Raw genomic sequence first — 17,500 nt, 5'->3', positions numbered from 1 at the left:
CTTTGCTGGACAGGACGCGTGCGAAGGTGAACCACCACAGTAACGGCAAGTGTTGGTGTTACTTGAATTTGAAGCACCCTCACGGCGGCTGGAGTTGAATGAAGAACCACGACTTGGTGCGTTGTTCTGTCCTCTCCTGTAGGGTGTTGAGCTGCCACTGGCTTGCTGCACACGTTTTGAGAAACCACCACCACCACACCTGGGATTTAAAGAACGGCTGCCTCTAGTATGAGTACCAAACATACAGTCATTTTCCTTACAAGAACCATCAGCGTTATTGTAAAATCTCTGGCTTGCAACAACATTCATACCTTTCCTTTCCATTTCTGAGGTTCTCGATTGAGACAGTTCAAGTGCTCTGGCTTCGTCAAGGACGTGAGTTCGAGTTTTCTTTCATATTCCCTTTTCGATTTCTTGAAGAAGTACATCCCTGGGGTATCTGAGACTATCGCTATCATGGAACTCACAAGTACTTGCTAACTTGCGGATCCGCCGTGTGCAAAACGAAACAATACTCTCTCCAGGATGTTGGCCAAATTTGAAACTTTCGTACGAGGTGTTCTTCTTGGGTGTGAAATATGCTATCTGTCAGCGATTCCCTGGCTACGTTGTACTCGGCCGGAACGTTGATGTTATCGACAGTTAGCACAGCGGCACCAGTTCCTTTCTGCCCGTCGGTAAAACTGTCGAAAATATCGTAGGTTTCCTCTCCAACATAACGAAGAAGCATTGCTTATTTTTGTTCGTGTCATCCGATTGATGTCGAGTGCACACAATAAATTCTCAAACCTATCGATTCACTTTCTCCATCACGTCCCAGCAGACTGCTTGTCTTCGTGCACAAAAAACGCAAAGAAAAAGAGGTAAACTTGAAGCCATTTTTGTTTCTCTTTGCCAGAATATCGAGTCTGAGTGAAGTCAACTTTGTCTCGCAACAAACATACACGAGAAGCATGTACGCGTTAAATAACTCAGAAAACTTTACTGTGCGGGTTGAAGTGCGTGCTGGCAAAACAGAAATCAGACGTTATTGCCAGTTATCATTCTTCTGCGCACCCCTTTGCGCATATTATGAGAGTTACCTTTTCTTCTAGATTGTGTTACTTTTTCTTTTTTACATCGTTATTACAACATGACAGAGAGAATGGGGGGAGGGGGGCATCGTCTTTGTTTGTCTGTCTCTGCCTGTCTTCCTATCTATCTGTGTCTTCCTGCCTCTATCTATTTGTGTCTCTCTGCCCAGCGCTTCTGTCTATCTATTATGTCTGTCTGCCCGTCTGTCTATCTGTCTGTCTGTCTATCTATGTCACACACACACACACACACACACACACACATATATATATATATATATATATATATATATATATATACACGTACAGTGCAAAAGCATTTACACACACACACACACACACACACACACACACACACACACACACACACACTTGCGCGGCCACACACCATGCCTACGACACATTGATGATGACGATGCTGCCAACATTGACATTGATGATGATGTGATGGCGTGCTGGCTCAAGACTGCCGCTGTCCGAAAATAAACGATGAAGAAGTACTAATAGTAGTCAGCGCATTCGGACAAATCCATGTACGCTACACCACACTATCTGCTAGGAAAAGGCCTGGCTAGCAGCATCATAACTCAATGTGCTTTTTAAGGTCTTGAGTGCATGCATGTATATTCTGTGTACGTATCAGAGTGGATTTCTGCTACAGAATTTTGCTAGAGGACAAACCCCTTTGTTGCCACGGATTCATTTTATCTGTGCGCCAAGTGCATGCTGCACAAAGGACCTCAGTTTATCTTCTCACATTTCTTCTTCTTCTTCTTCTTCTGCGTTCGTGGGCTACAACTCCCACGTTCACTCGTACTATGTACACGAGTGGGCTTTTACGTGTATGACCGTTTTTACCCCGCCATGTAGGCCGCAGCCACACTCCGCTTTCGGGAGTGTCTTCTCACACGAATGACTAGGCGCTCAGTTTGATTTTTCAGTCAAACTTGCCAGAAAGGGTACGCGAGACCGGGATTCGAACCAGGACCCCAGACCCTCACGGACACCGCTGTATTGGCAGCCGGTAAGAGTCCTAACAATTCTGCGACCTTCGAAGAAGATGATGATGGTGATGATAATGATGACTGACGACGACGATGATGATGACGATGACGACAGCGAGGATGATGATGATGATGATGATGACGATGACGACGAGGATGCGGATGACGACGACGACGATGATGATGATGACGACGATAATGATAATATATCAAGGCGGGACATTTACTTACGCTGTGCAGGGACAAACGAGAAGAATATCATCCGTGTATTGAGTGGACATGACAACCGACAACGCCAGCAGATCAAACAGATGTACAAGACTGCTTTCGGAAGGGTGCGTGGTCCTGTAGCATTGTTGCACAAGAAGCATCATACATTACATACTTTACTATGTGTTAATCATTTCATCCCCTCGCCGCCTTGATCGTCCCCTGCGGTGGGTTTATTTGTGTGTGTACAGCAGTGATCACTACGCAAATCAGTAATGATGTTGATGGATAATAATGATGATGATGATGACGATGATGATAACGATAATAATAATGATGATGATGATGACGATAATAATGATAATGATAATAACAATAATAATACTAATGATAATAGAAGAACAGTAAAAGTAGTAGTAGTAGCGGTAGTGATAAGTTTCAGTTTCAGTTTCAGTAGCTCAAGGAGGCGTCACTGCGTTCGGACAAATCCATATACGCTACACCACATCTGCCAAGCAGATTACATGTAGTCAATTATTACTACTACTATTACTACTACTGCTGCTACTACTGCTGCTGCTGCTGCTCAGTGCTGTTGCTACGATTACTTCTACTGTTACTACTACTACCACTGCTGCTGCTACTACTACTACTACTACTACTACTACTACTACTACTACTACTACTACTACTACTACTTTGCAGGACCTGGACAGAGACTTGGATGATGACCTGGGTGGAAACTTTAGGCGACTGTGCGCCTATCTCTTGCTGCCTCAGCCACAGTTCGACGCCCAGTGCCTCGCCAATGCACTGGTAGGTTTCAGCTGGTTCACTGTAGTGGAGGAATTCAACGCTCTATTGACTGCTTGTCCGTACATGGTCAAGTTGCCCAGTGCCCAGGGTTTGGGGTCTTCAGTGAATCTGTGCGGGTTGCGTTGTTGTTCAGAACTGAGGGGGAAAATGTACTCAGTGTGGGTTTCAGACTTAGTGCTGGGTGTGTAAATACATACATGCATACATACATGAATATATCAACAATAATGATGATGATGATGATGATGATGATGATGATAATAATAATAATAATAATAATAATAATAATAATAATAATAATAATGATGATAATGATAATAATAAATAGAAAAAATGATAAAAGCCAGTTGTGCTGCTCACTCCACTACCTCCCTTGAAACTGGAGAAAAAAAAATCGTTTCAATTCCGCCGGTTCGTTTTCACAGTTTCAGTTTTTTTAGATGGAGTGAAAAAACGATGGTTTATGTATGATGATACACTTTATCTGCTAAAAAGTAAAAAAAGGAAAAAAAGATAAGGGAGTGTGGGGGGTGGGGGGGGTGGGGAGGGGTTCAGTGGGGGTGAGGAAGAGGTACCTGGTCAACACCTGACACAGACCCAACGCAATCGTTAGACCTTGAGAACCTACCCCGTGTGTCTCTCTCCCTCTCTCCCTCTCTCTCTCTCTCTCTCTCTCTCTCTCTCTCTCTCTCTCTTTGTGTCTTTCTCTCTTTTCAAGCTTGTCATCTCTCTCTCTGTCTGTCTGTCTGTCTGTCCGTCTGTTTTTCTGTCTGTCTGTCTGTCTGTCTGTCTCTCTCTCTCTCTGCCTGCCTGTCTGTCTTTCTCTCTTTTCAATCTTGACATCTCTTTACCCTAAAATGTACTGATCATGATTGAGTGTCATTAATCTATAAACTGATGTATACGTTGTTCTGTCCGTTTCTCTCTCTCTCTCTCTCTCTCTCTCTCTCTCCCTCCCTCCCTCCCTCCCTCCCACACACACATACACATTCTCTCTCTCCCTCTCTCAGGCTATATCTCTCTCTATCACACACACACACACACACACACACACACACACACACACACACACACATTCTCTCTCTCTCTCACTCATACACTCTATCTCTCTTTCTCTCTATCACACACACACACACACACACACACACACACACACACACACTCAATCTCTCTCTCCCTCTCTCTCTCTCCCTTGCATTATGTTTGCGCGTGCCCATACGTGCGGGTCAAGTTCACCCGGTCAGTTCGATCGATCCGTGTTGAGGGCTTCAGGGACACGGGGAATGGGACAAGGCCATCGATGTTCTGGCCACCCGGAACAATCTCCAACTTCAGGGGACCAGGTTCAGCTATAAAGGTGAGTGTCAAGCACCCTATTTTTCGTTGGGGTTTTTTTTGTTTTGTTTTGTTTTTTTGTTTTTTGTTGTTGTTGTTGTTTTTTGTCTGCGCGTTTTAGTTTGTTTTGGTTGGCGAGGGAACAATGAACAAATGAACAAATGTTTTATTGAGGGTAAACTGGATCAGCTGGAAGCTTCTTTACACCATGCCTTCCCTCACACACAAACACACACACCCACACACATGGTGAGAGGAGGGTGGGGGGTGGAGCTATGATACAGGACATTTTGTGTTATATATTTTGATGATGATGATGGGACAGAGGTGACTGTGACTGACGATGCTACTATAGGGGTCCATTTTGAATTGAGACAAGGTCTGCTTGGCAGGAGCTGTAATACGCCCATAATATAAAGCGCTTATATTTGTCTCTGCACAAGATTCAGCGCTATATAAATACTAGTAGTAGTAGTAGTAGTAGTAGTAGTATAACACGCACACTGCTCAAACCATGATTCTGAGGTGGCGCCCAATAGCTCTCGTGGGGCAGAACCGTGATAATTATATACCCACACAACACAGCACACTTCCTCAGTACTGCCCACTGTCCGCACAGAGGTTACGGGGCGAGAGCTGGACGCGGACATTGCCAAGCACACGGACGGTGACTTGAAGCACGTGCTGACCGCTCTGGCACAAGGCAACCGCAACGAGGACGTGGTGGTTGACCAGCAGCGAGTGGACAACGAGGTCCAGCAATTGTACAAGGTCAAGGGGACTGTTGTGTTTGCAGCCGATTGGCGGCATTTTCTGTGCCTTGCTTGAGAATTGAACGGATAGTGTCTCTGTGTGTGTGTGTGTGTGGGGGGGGGGGTGATGGGGGGGGGGGGGGGGGGTTTACTCGTGTGGCCCAATTATAAATACGCAGATGATGACAGCATTATTATGAATTATGAAATTCATAATTATGATGAAATCATTAATGAAATTCATTATTATGAAATTCAATAGTTTATAATGAATTAAAGTACCACTTCCCTATCCCTCCGACAGCTAAACATCTGTGTGTGTGTGTGTGTCTGTGTGAGTGTGCGTTTCTTTTTTCTTTTTCTTTATCTACGTGTGTTATAACCATCATGCTTTTGACTTCTTTCTTTATTATCTTATTTTGTATGTATACTGTGAAATGTAGATCAGTCATATCTAAGGCGGGAATTGAATAAGAAAAGGGCACTCGTGCTCATCTATTACATGATCATCGAAAGCAGGTGTGGGTTTTTGTGTATCTTTTTTCCATGTCATAAATTGTAGGCATATCAATGTAGGGCGAAAAATAAAACCGCACCAATGTTTATCTATCAAGTTATCATAGGAAATGAATAATGCTGTCTTTTCTTGTGATCCAGCAATACTGAATGTTCCACCAGCCACTGATAACAGTAATCACCCCATACTCCGTGAAGAAATAGAGGCAGCAATAGCATCGCTGAAAAAAGGGAAATCGGCAGGAGTGGACAACATCCCATCAGAACTGGTCCAAGCAGGGGGTGAAGTTATGATAGATGTGCTACTGAAAATCTGCAACAAGATCTGGCAAACAGGGGAATGGCCCACACCGTGGACACAATCACTGATCATCACCCTCCCCAAAAAGGGCAATCTCCAGCAGTGTCAAAACTACCGCACCATCAGCCTGATTAGTCATCCCAGCAAAGTCATGTTGAAGATCCTGCTTAACAGACTGAAACCACAAGCAGAAAACATCATTGCTGAAGAACAGGCAGGTTTCAGACCAGGAAGGAGCACAACTGAACAAATCTTCAACTTGAGGTTGCTATGTGAGAGGTACCATCAACACCAACAAGACCTCTACCACGTCTTCATTGATTTTAAGAAGGCATTTGACAGGGTCTGGCATGCAGCTTTGTGGGCTACCATGAATCTGTACAACATCAACGCCAACCTGATCAGACTGATACAGCACCTCTATGACAAAGCCACCAGCGCCGTCTACCTCAACAATAGCATCGGGGACTGGTTCAGAACCACAGTTGGAGTGAGACAAGGCTGTCTACTCTCCCCAACACTCTTCAACATCTTCTTAGAAAGAATAATGGCTGACGCACTGGAAGAGCATGTAGGAACAGTCAGCATAGGCGGCAGAACAATCACAAACCTACGTTTTGCCGACGACATTGATGGACTGGCTGGAAAAGAAGAAGAACTGGCAAGCCTGGTCAAACATCTAGACAAAGCCTCCACATCGTATGGAATGCAAATCAGTGCGGAGAAAACCAAACTGATGACTAACAACACCAACGGCATCAGCATTGACATCAAAGTCAACGACGAAAAGCTTAAAACAGTCCACAGCTTCAAATATCTGGGAGCAATCGTGTCAGATGAAGGATCTAAACCAGAAGTACTCTCGAGAATTGCCCAAACAACAATGGCACTCAACAAGCTGAACACCATCTGGAACAACAAAAACATCGCTCTCAGCTCAAAAATCAGACTGATGCGTTCCCTGGTTATTTCAATATTGCTCTACGCCTGCGAGACTTGGACCCTGACTGCGGACATCGAGAGAAGAATCCAAGCTGTCGAGATGAGATGCTTTCGTAGACTACTTGGCATCTCCTACAGAGACCACATCACTAACACGGAAGTGAAGAACAGAATCAAGCAAAGTATTGGACCCTACGAAGACCTTCTGTCCATAGTGAAAAAACGCAAACTTAGGTGGTATGGACACATCTCCCGATCATCTGGTCTTGCCAAAACGTTCCTGCAAGGCACCGTACAAGGAGGCAGAAGGAGAGGACGGCAGAGGAAGAGATGGGAAGACAACATCCGGGGTTGGACAGGCTTGACGCTCGGTGACGCCCTGAGGAAATCAGAAAACCGTGAAGAGTGGAGAGGGGTGGTGGCCAGGTCAGCAGCGGTGCCCCAACGGTCTGAACCCAGACTACGGGAGAGGTGAAGGTGAAGGTGAAGGGCGTGGGAATTCAATGAACAAAAACACCCAAAAAACAAAACAAAACACCCCCCCACACCCACCCACCCCCCAAAAAAGAAACAAACACAAACGAAAAAACGGCCCAGTGATCTGTTATCCTCGGAAATCAATCAATATTCATTTTTTGTCTTTTCTTCTCATACATCTAGGGCGCGGAAACTGAATGAGAAACACACACACACGCACACACACACACACACTCACACACACACACACACACACAGAGAGAGAGACTGCTTATCCATCATTCTCGAAAATAAAGACTTGTGTGTTCTCTTGTCCTGTCCTGTCCTGTCCTGTCCTGTCCTGTCTTGTCCTGTTCTCCGTGTCAGGCGGGAGTGGGCAAGGTGCTGGGCACGGATGAAGACGTGTTCACCCGCCTCCTGGTCAGCCGCCCTGTGTCCCATCTGCAGGCCCTCTTCCAGACCTACCAGGACACGCACGGACACAGCGTGGAACAGGCCATAGACAGCGAGATGAGCGGCGCCACCAAACTGGCCTACCTGACCACAGGTCATTAGTATTGTCATTATGACGGGCGCGATAGCCCAGTACTTATTAAAGCGTTTGGACTTTCAATCTGAGGGTCCCGAGTTCGAGTCTCGGTAATATATCTCGGTGGAGATTTTTTTTCCCCGATCTCCCAGGTTAGCATATATGTGCAGACCTGCTTGTGCCTGAACCCCCTTCGTGTGTGTATACGCACACAGAAGATGAAACACGCACGTTAACGATCCTGTAACCTGTGGGTTGTGGAAACAAGAACATACCCATCATGAACACCCCCGAAAATGGAGTATAGCTGCCTACATGGCGGGGTAAATTAACAAAACGGTCATACACGTAATGTTACACGTCTGTCTGTGTTTGTGTGCGTGCCTGAAATCTCATTGAATGACACAGGAAATGAATGATGAACGCCCAGTGGCGGCCGTCAGTCAGCTGTACCCGTGTAGGCAGCCTGTTATGCAAACTGAATGACTAGACCCCGACTTTGTGAAGCGCTTTGAGTCTGGTCTCCGACCGAAGGTATACGCTATATAAGTATCCATATCATTCATTCATCATCACTTGTAGATACTTACACAGCGCCTATCTTCAGTCAGAGACTTGTGGATACTTATACACGTATAGCGCTTATAAGTCTCTAAGTCAGAGACCAAACCTTTATGTGTTTGGTGATAGTCCTGTGTCCGACTACAACCACCAGAACAGCAGTGGGCAACTGCTGTCCCGACTATCTGGGCTGGCATTTGATTACAGCTGAGAGTGTCATGCCTTAGCCACATCCCCGTTCCCAGGGCTTTACTGAGGACAAGTCATTGTTGGTATGATCCCCAAAGGCCAACAACAAGCCTCCATGCTGCAGCATGAAATAAGAGCCAGTTCACTCTTGCCTCATAGTTTCAGAATCATATTCCTTCACAAAATACTAAGGTGTAAATGAATTACTACTGCAGTAGAAACCATTGATATACTGCTCTCACTTTGCTGTTGACTCAACTGAAAGCTTCTGCAATATCTGATATAAACTGAGCGATGAGCCCTGACCAAACTTTAAGCATTTCTTTTACGAACACAGTCATTTGCGAAACAGACTATGTACCAGGGAAGAGCTGACAGCTGCCTTCGAGGCACTCATCATCCTTTTTGTTGCCATGGGATCTTTTATGTGTGCTAAGTACATGCTGCATATGGGATCTTGGTTCCAAGTATCATCTCGTCCAAATGATTAGAGTCCAGACCACCACTCAAGGTCTGGTGGAGGGGTAGGGGTGGGGGAAAATTCTGGCGAGAGTGGCAACCAGTGCTGATATCCACAGATGTCAGCTCTGATATGGCTGTGTGGTCAGCTGGGCTATCAGCAACAAGGACACACACACACACACACACACACACACACACACATATATATATATATATATATATATATATATATATATATATATATATATATATATATATATATATATTATGCTGTATGTATACAGTTTTGTGACCAGTCGCTGCCCTGTGAAAATATCTACCTGCATTTGGAAATTGATGGTTTTAATATCACCAGAAACGGTAGTTATATTTAATTCATATTCACTTAATCATTAATCACTATTTACTTTGACATTTTGTGGAATGAATTTTACACCAAAATGTTATTAATTTTGACCTTTTTTGTTTTTGTTTTTGTTTTTGTTTGCAAATGTTTAAATGACAACAGCAACAACAAAATCGGGGGGGCGGGGGTTCTGTGTGGCTTTTTTTATTTATTTTTTTTTTAAAGCTTTGTAGTGAGCATAGAACATCCGGTGTGGACAGTTGGCCATATGCGATTCTCAATAGGAATGGTTTTGCAGTGCGTTGTCTGCGGGACCCGGCTGGGCACTTCGCTCAATGTTTCCATGAGGCGTTCAAAGGGCCCGGGACCGACGATGAACGACTGATGCAGCTGATAGTATCCCACAGTGAGGTAGGTGCTGGGGTGGGAAAATCCTGATCATTAACATACAATTAATAGCACTAACTGAAGGCGCCGTGGCAAGAGTTTCTGTGTTCACCAGTGACCAGGGTTCGAGGCCTCGTTTCAGCGTGGTGTTGTGTCCTTGGTAAAGGCACTTTAACTCACTCAGTACGGCCAGTCCTCTCTTCTCCTCTACACAGACCCCTCGGATGTCCAGTGGGTGTCTGAATGACCCAACCTTTAGATTCCGTCGTCAGAATTGTGGTATTCTTTGTCAACATTCACCTCTTCAGTATAAGAGCCTTCCGCTTCCAATATTTTGATGCTGGTAATTGGGGTGAAACGCTGTTAACGTCGTCTCTTTCGCCGTTCGTATGGAGAGAGTTAATCCTATTTTCCTCACTCCACCCAGGTGTGCATGGGCAGATGACCAGTTGCGGAAGAACAGCAGATGGAGAGGAGTGGGCCCCGCCTTCCTATGCCGAGCCCCTGACACAGTGGATATGATGAACTCATTGTCCCAATGGCCGTAAAAAGGCCATGGGACCCTTCTCCCTAACATGATGGATATGGATTTCTGATTACAGAGTTGTTTTCCCAGCTGACCCTGACAGCCATCCTTGACCTTGTTTGATGGAACCCTTGAAACTTAAGATTTGTTTGTTTTGTTTTTTGTTTTGTTTTGTTTTGTATTGCGCTGCATGACATTTTCGTCTTAAAATTCCGTGTTTGAAATTCGAACTACTCTCCCTGGGCCGGGTCCAGCACATTGCTTTATTGCAGCATCACTTTTTTTTCTTTCTTTTTTTCTGTCAGCAAGTCTGTTTTGCTATCAGAGTGGATGGACCTTTACACAGTATTTTGCCAGTGACTTTTCGTTACCTTGGGTTCGTTTACGAGTGCTATCTATATGCTACAGACGGGGTATTGGTCAACAGCTTCATCCAAATTACTATGACATCCAAAAGTTCACTTCTATCCAGCATTTGATGTGTCATGCATAAAGGAATTACTCAAATGTTGAAGACTCTTTTCTTCTGAACTCGTTTTAATAGTCAACTTTCACTGAATTAAAATGTTTTAATCAGATGCATTCATCCATCAATGTCTTTTTTGATAGAAAGGTTGTAATGATATCCAACAGATTTCAGAACAGAAATTTAAACTGAAATCCAAGATTGTAAATGTGAGATAATGGCTTCCATGGGAATACAAAATAACAAGAATTATTGTCTCAGGTTTTACATGGTCAGTTCTTTTTTTCTTTTTAACTTGTTAGTATTCTTTAGCCGCACAGTTTAGTAGACGTGGTGTTGCATCCAGTGTATGCTGATAAGTCTGCTTTGGTGCGAAGACAATCTTTTTTTTACCAAAAAACAAGAAAAAACAGATTGACTCCTATAACAAAAGCAACTTTATTTTGCATAGGGTGGTGATATCTAGCAAGCTAACACTGACTTTGGAAATGTGACCGGTGTTAACAGATTGACCTTCAAGACATTGCCGACAAGTACAGAGAGATGTACAGCTGTGCCCTCCAGGAAGCCATTGCTGACGAGACGTCAGGGGACTACAGAAAACTGCTGATCAGGATCCTCAATCCGGATGATGACAGCGCTTGAAAAAGCAATATAAATGTATTGTGACTACTATCATCATTCCACAGAATGAGCCATACGCATGCCAAGAGCTATTTTATCACACAGATTGTTCTTTCTCTTTTGTAAAGGAAATTTTCTTCCTAAAATTACGTTTAAGTAACATACTTACCATGACCCACTAGTGCAGACTCCGGCAGGGGTCTGACATTCCTGTCCTGTGCAAACTACTATCCGCCTCTGCAGAGAAAACTAAAGTAGCTACGGCCGATAACTTCCCGGAAGTAGGTAACCTCCCCCATATAAATTGTTTGATTCTTCTGGTTTATTGCCGTTTCTTTCTTGTTGTAGGTAATTTGTGAAGCGCGCCGTGAGCCGATTTATGAGAGCAGTGCTACAGAAGAGCACTTTATCATTATTATTATTATTTATCATCATCATTGTTGCTTATAGCCCAACCTATCATTATTAACATGGTAATGGTACAACCATTATTATTATGCAGAATGAGCCACACACAAACAGCTATTTATCACGTTGATCGCCACATCCCCATGTGATTGCGGCCAGGCTGACCAGACCCCATCCCATATTCTCCAAGACTGCCCCCTGTATGAGAAGATGCGGCAGCAGTCCTGGCCTGGGGGTGCCGACCTCAACACCAAGCTCTGGGGGATGGTTGCCGATCTTCACCAGACGTCCGAGTTTGTGGCATCCCTCGGACTTCGACCCTGACTGCGTAGCTGTCGAACGCAAAGAAGAAGAAGAAGATCACGTTGATCATTGTAGCAAACAACCTAGCAGATCAAACAGGGCCACTAGTATAGAATACCACCAGGTACTCTTGTGAAAAAAAACGAAAAAAAACCTCAACATTTGCTATCACTTCTGCATGCATTCAACTTATGTGGGTGTGTCAAAAGAAAACTAAAACAAGTGAAATAATGTAGGATAATGCCACTTTATCTGAACAGTCATAGAAGGAATAAACAAACCGTGGTGGCCTCTTCTGCTTAATCTTGTCAGATATGAACCCTGTCTGGGCATTACCAGAAACCAAAACCCAGGGCTTAACTCAATTCTGTTCTCAGAACCCCCTTTATTACCATTTTATTCCTTGGTTTCAGCCAGCTAAAATGACTGATGGAGTTTCAGTATCAATGTGTCAAAGCACATGTACTGATGCATATACACTGAATCTGCCTTGCAAAAAAAGGGGGGGGGGAGGAAGCAGATGCCTAACCTACATATAAACGGAACATGATGGTCGTGCCTTGGAAAGCCAACCCTTGGTTTGTATATAACATTTTTTTTACTAAAAAAAAAAAAGAAGAAGAAGAAATGAAATAATAAAACAAAAATAAACAAATAAATTTATACATTAATTTATAATCAAAATGAAATACACACAGAAGGCAAATGATCAGATGTGAGATGGAGATTGAAACAGACTCCGTAGGATATGAATGCATAAAATTTTTTTTTTTTTTAAACTGCACATTACGTTGATTGCACATGTCCTGCTTGCTGTTTCCCCTCAATCCCTCCTCCACCACAAAACTGGTGATGTCCATGTGTCATATCCAAAGATACGTTTTTTCAGATTTAACAAAATTCTTGTGAGAATGGAGATTTTTTTTTCTTGTTATAGTGTGCCAACAGTGTCACGCCCCCCCCCCCCCCCCACACTCTGTCCCCCTTCCCTATCCATCCCTTCACCCCTCTTCACCCCCCCCCCCCCCCCTTTTTATCTCCCTTCCTGCTCCATCCAAAGTCCAGTCTTTGAGGTCGCGCCGACACCACGCCACCCTCCCTCCTTCCACCCCCCTCCGCACCCCCACTCCCTAGTCGGCCCTCTTTGGTCAGTGACGCCGCGTCACCTGCCCCAGCTGTAGTAACACGTGCAGTTACGTGATGTCTGCCACAATCCCCGTGTTCGAAACAGACGAGCACGGCATGTCAGAACTTCCCGTGTGGCGGCCTGTCTTTCAAGTCATTCCCCATCTCCCCTGTCACGAACACTGCTGATGTAGATGGCGGGACTTCGGAACATAAACTAGGGAAATTTTATGCTAATGCGAACTTTGATCATGCTGGCTAACATGCCGAGTTGTATTGTCCTGTCTCCCCAATCTCTTTGTGACGTAAACGGGTGAACCTGTCGTCACAGAATGTTATAGAAACAAGTGGGTTGAATTGTAGTGTATCAGATCAATCTGTTGAATTGGACGAATTGGGATTAAGCAGTGAATCTGTCAGTCATTCACATAGCGTCACAAGGACAAGCAAAGATTGGTTATTTCAGTTCAACTAGTTGGGGGAGAGAATGCTATAGCTTGCATTAGTATGCACAGTATGTTGTGGGATGGGATAAAACCAGTCAGCACAGCCAGTTCTTAGCTGTCTCCCAGAAAAACTGACTGACACAGGGTGACTGACTGATCAGTGATGCGAGAAGCAAGGAAATCCCTGTTGGGCTGTGAGTACACAACTTGTAATGGATTTATGCTATGTTGATAACTTAGTTTTATTAGGAACAATGTTTTGTGTCAGTAAACAGCCAGTTTAAGTTGATCTTGTGGCTTGTGGAAAGAAAAGGGGTTAATGTGTGAAAGCTACCCACTGAGAGAAGTACTGGCCTATGTATCTTTTGAGTCCCCCCCCTACCCCCCTGCCACCCCCCCTGTTTTGTTACAAATATCTTGTTCTGTATTTGTGTTGGTTCACTGTGAAATGAACAGATCTATAGGCTAACACACTGTCAGTATGTGTTAAGGGTTTTTCATGTGTGTGTGCACATGGGGGTAACAGCAAGTGTTGTGGAACACATTTGATTTGTTGATAGTTGTGATAACATGTGTAGGAGTTGTGCTATGTGTCAGTGGTTTACCTTGTTCAAAGTGGGAAGGTACATTGTAATGTGATTAATGAGTTGGTAAACTATGAGAGCATTGAGGGCCAGTGCTATGTTGTTGCACATTGCTGTTCACCAGAGATATGTTGGAAGTAATGATTTCCACACATGTACTTGTGTTAGTGGGACACTTTGTGAAGACAAAGAGGATATTTGTTTGGTTATGGTAACAAACAGTTTAATTGTATGATGGGTAACCAGAGTCGAACACTCTGGGTTGTATTGGTCAGTCATAGGTATAGTGTACAGTATTGTATGTCACTGTTGGTGGCAGGTAAGCTTAATGAAGTTTGTATTAGCTCACACAGATCTATGTGTGAGAGGAGTGCATACTGGTGGACATGTGATGAAAGGTGCTGAGAGGGTATAGGCCTTTTATGTCAGTGATGTCCAGATATTTGAGATTTTACCTGACCTGGGTTTTGGTTGTGTTTGTGTTCCAGGTGTGCTGCTTGTAGTTGTAGATGCTACTTGTAGGTGTTGCTTGTAGGTGCTGCTTGCAGTTGTAGATGCTACTTGTAGGTGTTGCTTGTAGATGCTGCTTGTAGAAGTACTTGAAGTAGGCAGTGTGTGCTGCCTTAGTGTGTGTTGCTTTTGCTAAGTAGGGTGAACTGCTTAGTGTGTGTGTTGCATGTGTTGCATTGTAAAGTAAACACTCTACAAAAACCACTCCATGTGGCCCTGCTGTTGATGTGAGGAGAGAGTGAGTGAGTGCATCATTAGTTGATCCTATATTCCCCCTGTCTGCTCCCCTCTCTCTTCTATTAGAACCAACAACACACTTTCAGAACACTGCTGGGTTTGTTTTTTTACATTCTTTTCCTTTTTTGTTTTGTTTTTTGTTTGCTTTTCTAAATAAATCTTAAGTAAATCGTGATATAACCAAAAGGCAATTCCTTTATGTACTGAGGACAGACATAAACACAGGCACCTGCACACATGACATTTGTATTCACGTATACATAAAAATGCACACACAGGCAAAGTATGCTCAAAACCAAAATATCCACATCAATCCCATGGCAAAAAACAGTTGGTGCAGACCATACCTAAATGCGCAGCAGTCCGTCATAGGAGGCATTGAACCACATCTGGAGTGATGGCCTAGAGGTGACGCGTCTGCCTAGGAAGCGAAAGAATCTGAGGGCGCTGCTTCGAATCACGGCTCAGCCGCCGATATTTTCTCCCCCTCCACTAGACCTTGAGTGGTGGTCTGGACGCTAGTCATTCGGATGAGACGATAAACCGAGGTCCCGTGTGCAGCATGCACTTAGCCTACGTAAAAGAACCCACAGCAACAAAAGGGTTGTTCCTGGCAAAATTCTGTTGAAAAATCCACTTCGACAGGAAAAACAAATAAAACTGCACGCAGGAAAAAAATACAAAAAAATGGGTGGCGCTGTAGTGTAGCGACGCGCTCTCCCTGGGGAGAGCAGCCCGAATTTCACACAGAGAAATCTGTTGTCATAAAAAGGAATACAAATACAAATACAAATCTTTCATCTCTTCAGGACTGATCACAGGCCATGCTTTTGATACAAACCATTCTGCTTAACCCTTTGACTCCTAGAATATATACTTTCACCTAAAATAATAAACACCTACCTCATAAACATTTTTAAAAAATGCTAAAAAATACATATGTGTATGTTTTATTTAAAATCATGACAGCCAGTTATGTGTCCAACTATGATCATCAGAACAGCAGAGGAGGCAACCGCTGTCCTGACTATCTGGGCTTAAGTTTGATCATACTGTAAAAAGTCTAAGGGAAAATGAATGGAGAATACAAAAATCATGTTCCATTTGACAGGATCAGACTACTCCCAATCATGGGAAGATTACCAAGATTTTTAAGAAAAAGACACAAAATATTTTGAAAAAAAAGAAGAAAATTTAATTTTATTATTAAACATTTGCATAGGTACTGGGCACGAGAACCAAGTGTAATCATGTTAGTTTCCTCCACTATCATACTGTTCCATACACAAGCATGTTGTGGCGTGGTACGCATCTACTACACACCCACACATACATCATGTACATTCTGATTGATTGATGTGGATACTTGTATAGCATCTATCCCCAGTCAGAAGCCAAGTTCTAAGTGCTTCAAAACACAGGACAGAGCTGCCTTTGGTCACCCCTCAGTCGTTTCCTGTGTCATTCTATCAGGCTTCAGTGATGCATACAAATGTATATTTGAGTGTATTCTACTACGAAATTTGCCAGGAACAAATCCATGTTGCCATGGGATTTTTTGTATCCACTAAGTGCATGTGCTACATATGGGACCTGGGTTTACCATCTCATCTGAATGACTAGCATCCAGACCACCACTCAGTCTAGTGGAGGGAGGGGAAATGTTGGTAAATGTGGGATTTGACCCCATCACTCAGATTCTCTTGTTTCCAAGATGGACACATTACCACAAGGCCATCACTCCACAAACACCACACACACACATCAAGTTATACAAAATCATGTTATAAAACAACATACACACACAAACACACATCAAATTGTAAAATAATTACACACACACAGAGGGTAAGGTACCTTTCTTCCAATCCTATTTTAACGTTTTTACAAAATCCTTCAGCTTAGCCATTGCCCTTCCTCTGTGAGAGATGCCATTTTTGGTCTCCTTTGGCATCTCTGCGTACGTCTGAGTGAAACCATCGGGCTGGAAACAAGGATCCCAGCCAAAGTCTGTGGGCCCCCGAGGGGACACAATGGTCCCGTCGCAGCGTCCTGGGAAGAGCTCCACTGGTGCCTCTGGCTCGCCGCTGCAGTAACCGAACATGCACAGAGCGTAGGCTGACTTGTCCTCAAACCCTGCCAACATTTTGTGCAGACCTGAAACCAACAAACAAAAAAAGGGATCTTAAAATGAAAATGTCTTCCTCAAGGGCAGATTCATACCAAATGAGGAACAAAAAATAATAGGATACCTGTAAAAACAGGAACATTTTTAAAACAACCGTAATTCAACAATAAGCTAATATCAGTTACATTTATACACACACACACACACACACACCACATACAAACACAGGACAATTTTCTAACA

At 43.7% G+C, this 17,500-nt stretch overlaps 2 protein-coding genes across 4 annotated transcripts in view; one reads left to right on the top strand and one right to left on the bottom strand.

Moving 5' to 3' along the window:
* LOC143280023 (annexin A13-like) overlaps window positions 1–11,966 on the top strand; it is a 14,308-nt gene extending 2,342 nt beyond the window's left edge. Inside the window, exons 3-9 of the mRNA XM_076584482.1 lie at window positions 2,318–2,412; window positions 2,993–3,103; window positions 4,376–4,460; window positions 5,058–5,209; window positions 7,793–7,973; window positions 9,812–9,924; window positions 11,400–11,966. Coding sequence (XP_076440597.1) covers window positions 2,318–2,412; window positions 2,993–3,103; window positions 4,376–4,460; window positions 5,058–5,209; window positions 7,793–7,973; window positions 9,812–9,924; window positions 11,400–11,537 — 875 coding nt within the window. The 3' untranslated portion in view covers window positions 11,538–11,966. The remainder of the gene's footprint in view (window positions 1–2,317; window positions 2,413–2,992; window positions 3,104–4,375; window positions 4,461–5,057; window positions 5,210–7,792; window positions 7,974–9,811; window positions 9,925–11,399) is intronic.
* The window catches only part of LOC143280024 (inosine triphosphate pyrophosphatase-like), an 8,535-nt gene continuing 2,610 nt past the window's right edge, over window positions 11,576–17,500 (bottom strand). For 2 of the 3 annotated variants that reach the window (XM_076584485.1, XM_076584486.1), the window contains exon 4: window positions 13,319–17,286. In XM_076584485.1, coding sequence (XP_076440600.1) covers window positions 17,000–17,286 — 287 coding nt within the window. In that variant the 3' untranslated portion in view covers window positions 13,319–16,999. Of the gene's footprint in view, window positions 12,257–13,318; window positions 17,287–17,500 lie in introns of those variants that run through there. The other variant, XM_076584483.1, reaches the window with a different exon arrangement.

This window comes from Babylonia areolata, chromosome 3, assembly GCF_041734735.1.
Source record: "Babylonia areolata isolate BAREFJ2019XMU chromosome 3, ASM4173473v1, whole genome shotgun sequence".
In the NCBI taxonomy this organism is placed as follows: Eukaryota; Metazoa; Mollusca; class Gastropoda; order Neogastropoda; family Buccinidae; genus Babylonia; species Babylonia areolata.
The sequence above is the reverse complement of the archived record's forward strand: the minus strand, read 5'-3'. Positions and strand labels throughout refer to the sequence as shown.